This window comes from Engystomops pustulosus, chromosome 1 (assembly GCF_040894005.1).
Source record: "Engystomops pustulosus chromosome 1, aEngPut4.maternal, whole genome shotgun sequence".
NCBI lineage: Eukaryota > Metazoa > Chordata > Amphibia > Anura > Leptodactylidae > Engystomops > Engystomops pustulosus.
In genome coordinates, this window is record NC_092411.1 from 159,008,367 (window position 1) to 159,020,905 (window position 12,539).

The 12,539-nt window shown below is 41.9% G+C and overlaps 1 protein-coding gene across 1 annotated transcript; it reads right to left on the reverse strand.

Annotated features, from left to right (window-relative positions):
* Positions 1-1,680: 1,680 nt before the first annotated feature.
* On the reverse strand, positions 1,681-12,530 carry APBA3 (amyloid beta precursor protein binding family A member 3). Its single transcript, XM_072113060.1, has 10 exons — positions 11,524-12,530; positions 10,514-10,553; positions 8,985-9,130; positions 8,805-8,891; positions 8,360-8,518; positions 6,605-6,769; positions 3,041-3,253; positions 2,642-2,761; positions 2,285-2,425; positions 1,681-2,210 (listed from the first exon to the last, which is right to left on the reverse strand). Exons 1-10 carry the CDS (start codon positions 12,199-12,201, stop codon positions 2,139-2,141), a joined length of 1,821 nt encoding a protein of 606 aa, XP_071969161.1. The 5' UTR covers positions 12,202-12,530; the 3' UTR covers positions 1,681-2,138.
* Between the last annotated feature and the right edge of the window lie 9 nt (positions 12,531-12,539).

A 12,539-nucleotide genomic window follows, 5' to 3' on the forward strand; every position in this document is an offset into this window, starting at 1 on the left:
AATACTCAATATCATTAGTCACAAAACGATGCTTAAATAATTTGATTTTATGATTTACAAAATTTCTTGCTTCTCTAAAGTAGGTAGAGTTATCACCAAGATGGCCGCCACTTGAAACTACAAGTTTCATGATACTTTAGTTCTCAGTAACTCCTCCTGCCTCTTATGCTCTTCTCCCGGTGATGTAACAGACTGTCCTGCACTATTACCATAGTAATGATGTGTAACTGCCATCCCTGCACAACACCACAACATTGGCCATACTGGATGCACTGCAACCAACTGACTATAGCCAAACGTAGTGGTGATCACATGACCTGCCCAGGCAGGTGCAGGACATGTGATGTGGACAAGTGACCAGCGGCCATCTTCTGTTCTGTGTCTGCTCCAAAACGGACTGTGCAGAAGAAATTATCGGACTGATTAAAGGGCCAGTAGCATTTTAATTCTCCATCACAGTGTATGTCACCAGCATTTTCTGCTAAGGGGAGCAAAATTTTAAATTTTAATTACACATTAGCTCCTGGAATACCCCTTTATAGATCTTTCACATAGTGCCATATGTGTTTAAAAGCTATGGGCACCCAAGTTCCTGAAGAGAAAAAAAAAAAAAAAAGGATAGAGGAGCAACAGGACTAAGCTGTCTACTTTGAGATGGGAAGAACATGTATATATGTAGGACGTGCTGGAGTTCGTACATGGAGAGAGGGAGTTTACCATCCAAATCCTGCTGTGACAGATGAGGGGAATCTGTGCATAGCCATCCATGCAATCTGCCCAGCGCAAAGAGTAATACAACCCTAGCACTAAAATCATGGGGGAGATTTATCATTAGGCAGGATTTTGCGCAGATGTCTGTGTTAGACTGACAGGTTTCCAACAGTCTAATTTATAGTGTGGTGTATGCCTTATGCGAGTATTAGCGGTGTGTGAATAGACTGCACCAGCCACTGATCAATTCCTACCTTTTTGGGATGTTTTTGCACAGGAAATTCTCAGATGCCTTAAAACGTTAAACTGAGCAAAAAAATAAAATCTTTTTTCCTTCTGTTTGTCTGATTTATTTTCAGTGATATATAGCACTATCCACTCAAAAACATTGTGCAGATAGCATTGCTGGCCTCGGCCAGCCAGCCTGTGCTCTGTAAGCTGCTTAGAGTATGTACATTCTAGCGCCAGCACAAGTTTAAAAACGCTGAAAATAAAATCAGGCGAACACAAGGAAAAAACTGTGCAAAAAGAGAAAACCCAAGCTCGCGGCAGAAAAACAGGCCAAAGAAAATCCGGCAGAAATATAACCAAGTAATGTGCAAAAAAAAAAAAAACCCAACCAAAATAAATTAGGATAAACTCTCCCCCCTGTTGTATGAATGGATCCACATACACCACCTCCTATGTGGTGTAGTTTTGCAATTAAATTTGCGTTCTTCTAAAAATTCTCAGTTGATAAATCTGGTATTGCACACCCAAGTAAGCGAATATATACCTCTGTAATGTATTTTTTCCACCATTGCGCAACTTGAGTTGTGTTTTGTGTGATTTGCAACAATTATACGCCAAGAAACTACATAGGACTAAATGGTAAATCTTGATAAGTACAAGAGTCCTACTCTAACATGAGTAGATTACAAAGCATTTCCAAAATCATAGTCTATTAAATAAATCTAAAGCCATGGGACATTCATTCAAAACATTTTAATAAAAATAGAACAGTGTATGCAGCCAATAACCTATACTAGAAATGAGTGCAGTAAAAATCTGACCCTGAAAGTTACTTTGTTATTGCACTTTTCCCATAAATAAGGTTTCCCGTTATTCCTGGAGCTAAAAACCAGTAGAAAAGTAATTGGATGAAGTCTCCAGTACAACCGAATGTTTTACAAACATTAGAAAAGTCACTGAGCTCCCACATTGCCGAGTATCTTGTGGAGACACCTCAGCAGAGTCACATTCTTACTTGCTTCTTAGTCTTGGTGGACGCACATGAAGGACATCAGAAATTTATACCAGACACATACGGAGACTTGAATAAAACGGACATTCACCATAAAAAGGCACAACGTGGTTGCGGACAGCAAAATCCCCTTGACGTATAAAGATTGTTCCCTCTGGACAAGCAAAGTCTGTAAAAACACTCCTCAGAGATATAGTGGGGTCTCCTGACCAGTGAGCAGTCTGTAGGTGGAGGCTGGCATGGTCTTTATATGGACCTGTAAATAGATACAAGTGATCTGAACTCTTAAAATCTAAAAAGCTTCATTAGAGGTACATAGAAAGTTCTTACCTCCCCTGTAGCATCCAACAGTGTCTGAATAATCTTGTCATGTGCTGTGGCCACCACACTTTGTCCATTTATCTCAATGATTCGATGCCCCACTCTGATACCTCCTCGTTCAGCAATGCCTCCGCGCACAAGGCTACAGATCTGTATGCACAAGGTTAATACAAAACTCTTAACAACCCCTACACATGACCACAATCACAGCGTGATTCAAAGCCCGGCCTGAACCCTGGCGACCAGAACTGAACTGGCATGCAGAGTTCTGGTTGCTCATCACACACTAGACGCATCAGACTCAGTGTGTAAGGAGACTTATAGGGTTAATACCCAACACTTTCTTAGTAGCCGCTTGACACTCACCACTCCATCTTCTACACAGAAGCCTAGCTGGTAGGTTGCATCAGGCCTGTGAATAATAGCTGTAACCACTGGGGGGCAGCGCACAATGCTTAGGACCACCGCAGACTGACCCTTCAGTTCCTGAAAGAGACGTTTAAACTTTCTATCACATATACACCTTTTGTCATACGCTGCTGGTGGGGATTCATGTAGTGTGAAATAAAGATTTATGAAGTAGTGGATCTATACATCTCTCATTCCTGGTGACAGGTTAGCGGTAAAATTAACAGAATACCAAAACCACATTTTAAAACTGATGCGTCTCCCCATGCAAGAAAAATGTGTGAAACAAGCCTTTTTTTGTGAACCAATTCTAACCCAACTGACAAAGTTTAAAAGGTTTCAGTAACATTTACTTACCCGGATTAATCCCTGGCATGTAGGGAATGGAAGACCAACCAAACTTGTTCCATTGACACTGGTCACATGATCCCCAATGCTCAGTTCTCCACTTCGCTCTGCTGGTCCTCCATGCATTAAATTGGCAATGACTACAGTAGGGAGTAAGGATCCCCAACCAGACTCCACCACAGCTACACCCAACATCTCTCCCCTCTCTTTCTGGATAAACACCTATAGAAAAACCAAGAAAAAAACCCACACATTTAAGCTAACAGTTTCTGTAAATTAGATAAAACGCAAGTGAGGAGAGGCAAACACCACACGACCGCAAATAGAAGCCAATAGGCCTTTATTTCTACATAGTAACAAATTCACACTCCTGAGCTTTAGATCACCATTTAAGTTTTTACAATGGAAAAATCCCAGTACCACAAATAAAAGCCAATAATCCTTTATTTCTTCATTTCCAACTGGTGCCCCATATTGAAGCTGAAATATTAAAAATGTAATGTATTGCAGACACTCTCCCCTGCCCACTCCGTCTCTGTCCTGACTGAAGTGTAAGTTTCACAGCAGTATAAACTATGAAGTTCTGCATTCTATGTGCACAGCCTGGCAGAATTAGATTGTGATTTAAATAAGGGAGGGGGGGGGGGCACTAGTTGCAGCACATATATACTACCATAGCGGAATATGCAGACGTCTGAATTTGGAAACAGCCAACCTCTACAGGGCTAGGAAATCATTTGCAGATTTTAAAAAGCCTGCCCGAAATTTTAAACGTCCCTTTCTTACAGTGGGTCGGTCATACCAGTCCCAGGGACAGGCAGTGACTATTCCCATGGACCTTACAAGAAGAAGGAGTCAGCCAAGGTAAGAGGCTCCTCCTCAGCCAGAGGTAGTGCCTTCAGAAGGAGGTAAATTGGAACACCGTTCATTGCAGGGCATATTTAAGTGACTGGGAGCAGTTCAATACAGATCGTTGGGAGTCATAAAACATGGTCTAAATCTGCCTTTGAAAAAAAATAAAAAAATTTCCCTTCCAGAGGAAAAAACCCCACTTCACCACAAGCGAAGAATTGAACAAGGTGCTGGATTCAGCATTAAGAGAAATTTAGCACATTTAGCACACTGCCATACTGTAGTATGCTGTAGGGGGGTGGCTGCCTTCCAAAGACCAAAGCTCAGTTTGCAGGAATCTATGGTCTGGGGAATAAAAAAACCACACCGAGTAACAGGGTCAAGCAATCCCAGATCTTCAAATGGCAAAGAAGTCTTTCTGGGTATTTGTGCCATCAATCCAACCACTTTGGGCACCAAATCCCAAAGGCTTGGATCTTCTTCCACAAAAAAGGGGAGTGAAGCATTTCCTTTTCAAATTTTCTGGATCCTTCTACTTTTTTTGATTAGTTCATCTACATTTTTATGTAATGGAAGATTCTAATCTTCTCACCCAAAGAAAGAATTGATCCTGGATTAAGAGTCCAAATCTGTCTCATCTGGCATAGATTTTGTCCATTTCAACTTCATCCTGTATTTTAGGTTAAGGAATATTTATAGGAATAGGGGTCATCCATGATGTGGAAGGTGAAGTTCTGCAGAAGGCAACTTCAGTTATACAAAAGCATCTATCCTCCCATGAGGGGGGGGGAAATGGCATGAACCAGGAGTTTCAGAGGAATCCATTGGCTGAAGTACATCAGGATTTACAGCAGGAGCAGAGCAGGATGCCAAGAGCACTTTAAACCTTTGAATTTGGTGCCATCTCCTGATGACAGAACACGTCATAGCCCAACCTCTTATACACTGGAGAATCTTGAAGGAAGAAGCCCCCCTGCATCTACCCTGCGCTGGGTCCTGCACTTAACTCTCCATGTTGGCACAGATCAACACGGTTGTCGAATTTGACGATTGCTTCCAAGGTCAGGGGAAGGGGGGGGGGACATTTCATACACTATCAGAGGGGGGTTAGTAGTTTAATAGGGCAAAACCTGGTGACAGGTTCTCTTTAAAAGGTGGCAAATTATTGGCCCAAGTATCCTGCAGTCTGGGGAACTGAAATTAAATACTCCTCGTAAAAATAAATAATAACTATCCATCTCACAATAAACAAAATGCAGCCATGCACACCTATCCAAGATGGCGTATTTATGTAACAAATTTACTCCCCTCCTACCAAATTCCCCTCCCTTATATGAACTTATAATTCTAGATACTCAAAATGAACATATAATAATTAGACATGCCAATACCCAAGTTAACAAAAGGTAACAATCTCTTTAGAAAATACAGGTTCTTTAAGGGCGATGCCACACATGGTGTTTTGAACCAATTTTTGGTCCGTTTTAAGCAGTCCGTCCAAAAACGCATAGTTTAGTTGGCAAAACCTGTCAAAAACACATGCGTTTTCATAAAACGAATGCGTTTAACAGACTGCTTAGAAAACGCCACATGTGGCATCACCCTTAGACTACAAGTAAAGGCATATTAAGTGTAACAGCGGTATTCCCATTAAAGCCAATTACATGCTATTGTTTGCATGATGAAAAGTTAGTAAATTGGAAAAATTGTATTTCTGTATCAATTCCTCAGTTTTTCCAGATCTCAGCTTGCCTTCATTTCATAGAGAGCTTCTAGGTTTACTACAGGTGCACAGCTCATTATAACGCACATCTTTGATTACTCGGTTATAACGAGCCATGCACCCGTGTGACCATGGTAAGATTTCTGCTCACTGGAAGCAAATCTAGAAGTTGGAAAAACCGTAAGGAATGGATACAGAAAATAAATTGGAAAATTGTATAAGTTATCATACAAGCAACATTAATTTGCTGAAGTGGGAATACCCCTTTAATGACGCACGCCATAATAGTATGGCGTACGTCGGATGCATGGAGAGGGCTCATGGGTTGAGCCCTCTCCATAGCCAGCAAGTCTTTGCTGTATACTGCAGCAAAGACTTACCTGTAAGGGTGGTGTCACATGTGGCGTTTTGAACCCGTTTTTGGTCATGTGTTTTCAGTCCTTTAAAAACGCATCTTTTTCCCCCCCAATTAGCTTTATTAAAAACTGATAAAATGGGATATGATTTTTTTTCACGGACGAAAAACGGATGACTAAAAGCGGGTTCAAGATGCCACGTGTGACACCACCCTAACACCCGCAATTGGTGCTAATAAATCCACCGCCAGAATGTGACAGTCGCCATGACAGCCCCGGGTCTTGCGAAGATCCAAGGCGTTCTCATTTTAACAATTTCATTACAATGTGCAATTTGAACATTGTAATGAATGAGGAGGAAAATACCTATATACTGCTATACTATAGTATGGCAGTATACGATAGGATCGATCAGACAACTTAGGGTTAAAGTAAAAAATGTATAATAAAATAAAAAAATTCTTATCCCTAGAACTGATATAAATATACAGTACAAATCATAAACACATTCGGCATCGTTTAACACATAGATATGGTCATATACTTGAAATAGGTTTGTGATAAAGAATGGCAAGCCACAATATTTTCCCTTAATACATTAGAAATTTCTTTTTCTGTAGGATTTTGGGAATTTCATCTTACCTCCCTTATGTTTTCTTTATTGGTGAAGTGGGCAAGGTCTGCATTGTATAATTGTTCTGTAACACGTGTATTGTCTAAGCGTTCAGGTTCCAAACCTTCAGATTGCAGAAAGTTCTGGTATGCCAAACCAAAAGCCTGACCGATTGCCTGGGCAATGAGGTGAGCCTAAAGTGGGAAATACATTTGTCAAGTAATTTATTGCATTAGGTTTTCATCTTTCACTCATTTAATGTTTATCTGCTTGATTTCCTTTAAAAAAATTAAAATAAAAAATAACCCTACAAATACTCACCTCCGCTCCTCTTCACCTTGATCCCGGCGCTGTCCATCGCTAAGCTTAACATACCACTTCTGGCGCGGGAGAGGGAGGTGCGGTGGGCATGCATTTTGTTTTAGGCGATGGCGCGTCAATATTAGCAAAGGACAGCGCTGGGAACAAGGTGAAGAGGAGCAGAGGCGAGTATTTGTAGGTTTTTTGTTTTCTATCTGGTTGATTTCCTTTAAGCATATGCCAAAAGATAGCTACATGTAAAGATGAACAAATAGTACAGTAATATGGTCCAACCAAAGATGGCAATGACAGAACCAAGAGCTAACAAGAGCAAGAAGGTGGTTGTGCTTTTCAGTACAGTCCTTTCGCTGTTATATTAATGCATCCACATATGTACTAGGGCAGCGATGGCGAATCTTATAAAGACCAAGTGCCCAAAAAGACCAAAAACCCAAAAAGATATTGCAAAGTGCCAACATGGTAACTTAAAAGGGGTTGCAAACCTTAATCAAATAATTGCTAATGTGCAATGAAGAGTTATACAATTTTGCAATATACTTTCTGTATCAATTCCTCATGGTTTTCTGAATCTGTGCTTCATGTGTTTCTATAGAAATATTCTATGTTTATTTCCAGTGGATATAAATTGTTACATAGTCTTTTTGATGGACACAGGTGTATGAAGCGTTATTATCACACATTACTCTGATAATAATGCGCAGCTGTATATCCATCACAAGACCATTGACAGATTTATATCCACTGGAAGTAAATTGAAAAGCATGAGGAATTGATACAGAAAGTATATTGGAAAATTGTATAAAACTTTTTATTGCACAATCAATATTAATTATTTTCTGTGACAGCGCTTACTGCGCTGTCACATCCTTCAATTGTCTCAGCATCATGAAGACACCAATACAGTAGAAAAAATAAAAAGTGGTGAAATTTGGGGGAATCATTGTAGATTACCCTCATAGTCCCCTAAACAACAGGAAACATGGGTTCTAGAGAAAAAGCTCCAATGGCAAACCAGCTCTATCCCCCAATTCTCCCTCCTGCAGTCCAAGGATGTGTCACTTTAAATAAAACCGAGCAATGCACATCTTGGGCTTCCTTGTACTTCAGGTGGAGTTATCTGCTGAATTCTTTGCTGGGCTGACAGCTTGGGTGCCCACAGGAGATTTTATAAATCCCATACACTACACTGCTACTGTGCAAAATAATCTACATAATTGTATCCGGGGACAAGGCAGGAAAAAAAAATGGTGTTGGTATAAAACTACACTGTGGTTAGTCTTACCAGCAAGATGCCCCTTAAATCACACTTTAGACTAAAATAGACACTCAAATCATATAAGTACCGGTAATTAAATATGCCAAAGCTCTTTGTTTTGTTACTTTCCCCATATTGGACAAATTGTATTTTCAGAAGACACCAGTAAGGATTAAAGGCTTCAATGTCATTAACAACCCAGGCTTACATCAACTGTCTGGAAGACGTGGCACAGCATTTTATGTGGCCGTTTCTGTGATGGTTGGTCCAAACTACGTGGGGATTTTCTACGTGCCATGATTACCACTATATTGCCAATATCAGCTGTATAGGAAATTGTCTGCAGAGGGTGATCCATAAGGGCTTCCTAAAATAAAAGATAAAGGAAGTGTAAAACACCATACATCACTTAGACATTAATAATTTAGGCCTTCAACACACAGCCCTGATTACATGTATCAAGCTTGTTCTCCTCTAGAACAATCGTTCAGTTTTAATTTGCCTGAATTTTTAACAAACTCTGAACGTGGCTGAAGAGTTACAGAAATGCCACATACACATAAATCATTGTCCTTAGATAGTTTAAAATATTACAAGTCAAGACAAACATGTGAATGAGACCTTAAACATAGTTAAATTACATAAGAGCCGACCTGAGTGTCTGCAGTGAGGACTTTAACCCGCTGTGTTGATATCAAGACATCCACCTCTGTCATAGGCTGAGATTCCCCTTCTGGTGCCTAGGGTGTAAAACAGAAAAAAAATTCCATACAAGACAGAACATCTTCACTTCCCATGGTCTTATGCATCCATTAGTCCATCCATCGTCTCACCTTAACCCTATCCACTGCCTCTTGCGCCTGTCGCATACGTGTGCCAGCAACCTGATGTCTCTCACACTGCAACTGTGTTGACCCCAGATATTTGGCCCCAAAAATCACCCCATCCAGTAAATCCTCCAGTTCACAAGGACCAGGCACTGATATAGAAAAACAGAACAGCATTAACATTCAGTGTACTGAAAATAAAAACAATACAACTTTACAAATCACTCCACAAAACAACCGCCGAATGCAATGCGATCCCGTTTACTGCCTAGAATAACTCCTTTCCCCTCTGGTCCCTTCTTATGCGGAAGAAGCAGCCTCTTCTCATTATATAGAAACTTATTCCATTTAGAGCACTGGGTTGTTGTGGTGATACACATTGCAGCTGAATAGGGGTGGGAATGGTTCTATAGATGTGTACTAGTCAGGAGGGTTTATTGGGTAGATTTGTGAAGTTAATTCACAAATACAACTTTTTGGATGGTAGCTGCACCATGCTGGACTGAAAGAGAAAAACCCAAAATGAAGCACTTGAAATAAATCCAATGATTGGATTCATATGCCCCTTCAAAGGAGAAGGATTCAGGATTTTATAAGAATAACAAAATTGACAATAGACAGCTTCAAGGAACTGGATGGATGTGCTATTTGTTTTTAAGTAGGGGGCAATGAGAAATAATTAGAGGCAACAAAGTAGGATGAAATTTGAAGGACAATGGGGCCGGCAAGAGAAAAGGCAGAAAAACAGAGGGTGAAGAGAAAAAGGGCCAACGAGCCATAAACAGTGTGGGGAAAAGAGACGGGAAGATGCAACAGAGAAAATGGGGGCATAAACAAAATACGGGGGAAATCTAGAGAAGCTGAGCATACATGGGGGACGGGGGAAATAGCAATTTTACTTTTAGCCAAAACTACCCCACCCAACTTAAGAGGATTAACTCACATTGAATAGAGCGTCAACAATTTTGGTCTTTGATATCAAACATATCAACCCCATAACGGGTTGACACAAACATCCTACCCATTTTCTAGATCCAGTAGTTTCCTAAAAAACTTTGTAAATTATATTAATTCAAGGACTATCGAATATTCAGTTAATATTAAAAGAATCCATAGCTTATTTCTTTATTAGATCAATTTCAAAAAAGGAGCTGGAATCTTGCCAAAAGACTGACCAGGTGACAATGGGGACATGTTCTCTTCAACTCTCACAGCTCCCTCACGCCTCAGGAATTAGGGAGGGGGAAATGAGGGAGCCACTGGCAGAGTCATTGTCTCTGAAGGGAAATTCCTGAGGGAGGTGAGAACGAGGAAGTCATCGAAGAAAGGAAAACATGAGACAGTGTGAAGGTGCCAGATACTTTAATAGAGTTAATAACAATGAGATATGGATTTTTAAATGGGAAAATAAATAATGAATGAGAAACCCTGAGATAATTTCTGTGGCTACTTGTAATTAGGTTTGATAGTGAAAACCTGATGACAGGTTCCCTTTAAATTCACATTAAACAATCAACCTTCACACATGCACATACCTTTTGGAGGGGCTTGATAATTCTGAGGAAGTGGCAAGGTCTATGGGGAAAAAAAAAAAAAATAAAATAAAATGTTCACTTATTATTAAAAATTGCACAGGCATGCCCCGTGGCAGAGAAGCACTGATAAATCTCCCCCAATAAGCCTGCAAGTTTTTGGTACCAATTTCCTTTCCAGTGGAGCACCTTTAAACTTGCACATGCCTATATAACGTGCTACCAGCCTGCAAAATCCCCCAGCTTTTTGAACCCATCTCCTGCTTTGTTTTACATTCTCTTCTCACAGAGCCTGTTTGAGACAGGTTACAGAAGCCCATTACACCTGCATTGCATATATGCATTTCTGCCTTCTCTAAGCATTTACATTACAATATAATGTGTGTTAGAACTTACCTTGCACCCTGAAAGAATCCTCTGCTTAGTCCTAGGGGTTGGGCTTTGCTTTGGATAAATTTCAGAAAACAGAATGTGACTGGTGTGTGCTGCTCACTCCTCAGTTCTTAGCCCCCCCATCTTTGTGCTCTTGTTCAGCCCTCTCTCCCACACTGATGTCAGCTCACAAGCCTGTGAGAAGAGAGGAGCTGTACAGGAGCACAAAGGTGGGGGCTGAGAGCAGAGGAGTGAACAGCACAGACAAATCAAATATTGTTTTTTGAAAAGCATCCAAACTAAAGCCCAAACCCTGGGACTACACAGAGGATTCTGTCAGGGTGCATGGCAAATTAGAACACAATTTTATTGTAAGGAAAATGCTTACAGAAACTGAGGTCCCTGGTGACAGGTTCCCTTTGAAGCCTAGATATAAAAGAAGGACATGCATAGCCAGTCAGACTACCCCCCCCCCCCCCAAATAATATGCAATCATCTATAATTCTGCCTAGTGTGAATCAGGCCCTCCGATCACTATTACTTGAGACACTCCAATAAAAGAACAGAAACAATTGTGCAACTACCAATATTTACATTCTTTTCTATTGGACTGCAGGTTTTGCAAGCAATCATGTGCCCACCTCCTGAGATGGCTGGGGCTCTTGTTCCCCTAGGCTACATGAAGACACTTCTCTGCTGTGTCCAGAAGACAATGATGAGGTTTCGTCTTCTTCCAGCCCCGCAGCACCTGGGTACTGTTCATTGCTAGATATGCCCTCCATCCTAGCCAAGGGCATCCGGGTGTCTGCCGGTGATAAGGTTCCCTCCTCACACTGGAAGAGGGTGAACATCTTCTCTTTGTCACGCTCTGTGTGGAAGAGTCCATGGCCGTCAGCTGATAACATGCTGGATTCTGGCACCTGCTGCAGACCCTTCCCCATGGCAATATGCAGTAGGCACGGCTGGCATTCATGGGGGGCTGCCCCTAGGCGTTCCTCCTCCTCACAGTGATTCCCATTAGAGGGGCATGCCATAGAGGGAAGCTGCCTCAGAAGCTCCTGCATGTGGAAGGCATTCCTGTCTGTCGTAGTGTCCACATGGGACTCCATGCCCATTACCTCTGGTGGGGGTCTGGTGTCCATGTCTGGACAGCTGTCTACACGTGGGGGCGCTCTACCACTAATTTCTGCGGTACCGCAGCATTCACCAAGGCTAAGACCCTGAGACTCCAAGTCCATCTGGGGGGCCTCCAAACTGTTCCCGGACAGATAAACGTGCAGCGGGGGCGTCTGTCTGTGGAACTCCATCCCGCTGTCCATGATGTGCTGGCAAGATACACAGACACAGCGTGTCGCCCTGCGATGAGAACAGACCCCCGTTCACACAGTGCAGCGGCTATGGAAGCCTGGACCCTGCCACTCTGCTTCCCACCATTCCTTCCTGTCAGTTATGTTGTGTGCACCCCTGACCCGGTGTCAACTCCTTAGTTTCCCCGGCTTCCGTTCCAAGTAACTTGCGGGATCCCAGTGTAGTCCCCAGCACAAGGCCCCGATGGAGTCCACGCCGGTAACAGAACCGTGCTGGAAGGCGAGCAGCCGGAGCGGACACACAGTTACACCGCACCCGGGCTACAGAGGCCACGTCTAGCTAGTGACAC

Bases quoted from the DNA above. Each gene is read 5' to 3' on its own strand.
- APBA3 (XM_072113060.1), bottom strand. From the start codon at position 12,201: ATGGACAGCGGGATGGAGTTCCACAGACAGACGCCCCCGCTGCACGTT. The intron at 8,519-8,804 runs GTCGGCTCTTAT...CTTTTATTTTAG, and splicing joins TCCTCACTGCAGACACTCAG to GAAGCCCTTATGGATCACCC. The intron at 2,762-3,040 runs GTAAGTAAATGT...CGTCTCTTTCAG, and splicing joins CATGCCAGGGATTAATCCGG to GAACTGAAGGGTCAGTCTGC.